Source organism: Pterocles gutturalis, unplaced genomic scaffold (assembly GCF_000699245.1).
Source record: "Pterocles gutturalis isolate BGI_N339 unplaced genomic scaffold, ASM69924v1 scaffold23000, whole genome shotgun sequence".
NCBI classification, from domain to species: domain Eukaryota; kingdom Metazoa; phylum Chordata; class Aves; order Pterocliformes; family Pteroclidae; genus Pterocles; species Pterocles gutturalis.
This window is the reverse complement of record NW_010146570.1, coordinates 32,612-33,526: the sequence shown is the minus strand read 5'-3', so window position 1 is coordinate 33,526 and position 915 is coordinate 32,612. Positions and strand designations below refer to the sequence as shown.

Here is a 915-nt window from a genome sequence, read left to right as displayed (position 1 = left end):
TTCCTGCTGGTGAATGTGATTTGCGGATGTACTACAGAAGGACAAAAATAGCAGCTGTGTTGCACCTTAAGGACAGAGGCTATTTCCACATATGAAAAGGTTTGAAATAAACCTGAATCGGTAAATAAAAGTAACAATAGAAATCCATATCTGGTCCAGCCAGTGGCTTTATTTTTTTGTGCACTGGGCTCCACAGCCTTGGAGAGGCAGAGTTCCCTGGATAATGCCCGTCTTGCCATATGTTCTTACAGCTACCAAAGGTGTGAGCCCTATAGTTTTCTTTCTTGCCTGGGCTCCAGAAGAGAGCAGTGTCTTTCTCAAAACAGGAGAACTCAGGCATGTTATCTGCGCATGTTAAAGCCAGGAAATGTCCCTCCCTTACCCCCTTCGCTTTCCCTCACTACTCCGCACAACAGGAACATTTACATCCATCCCCTTCTTGTGGATGGCAGTGCCAAGCGGCTCTGGCACAAGGCATTGCGCTTGCACAGCGCTCGGCAAGTGCGTCCCGCTGCACTCCTTTTGCAGCACCGACTACAGAGCGACAGAATAATATGCCCAAGGTTGTGTGGCATAGCAGAGAATAAAACCTCCCTCTCTTGGTACTGCTTTTCTGTGCCCTCATTTGGAGAGAGACACCAAAAATGCCTGACCCCCAGTGTCCTCTCACTGCTTATTAACCCTTCCTGTTCACAGCTTGCAGCATTGCAGCCTGTCTTCCCAACATGCAGAGGAGATTGTGTCAATTCTCCGGAGCTGTCCCTGTCTCTCTGAAGTGGAGTAAGTGCCTCTTTTCCTTCCTGTTGAGTGGCTGCAGGCAGGTGGCAGGGAGCAGGGGATGTAGAAGGCAGTGAAACATGAGGCCTGGCCCCCCAGGAAGGGTCCCAGCGCTCCGTTATGTCTAGTGGGATCCTG

The 915-nt window shown here is 50.2% G+C and overlaps 1 protein-coding gene across 1 annotated transcript in view; it reads left to right on the top strand.

Annotated features, from left to right (window-relative positions):
• The window catches only part of NLRC5 (NLR family, CARD domain containing 5), a gene marked incomplete at its 5' end in the record, with an annotated part of 44,488 nt that overhangs the window by 15,404 nt on the left and 28,169 nt on the right, over nt 1–915 (top strand). Inside the window, one exon of the mRNA XM_010085795.1 lies at nt 697–780. Within this exon, the coding sequence (XP_010084097.1) occupies nt 697–780 (84 nt within the window). The remainder of the gene's footprint in view (nt 1–696; nt 781–915) is intronic.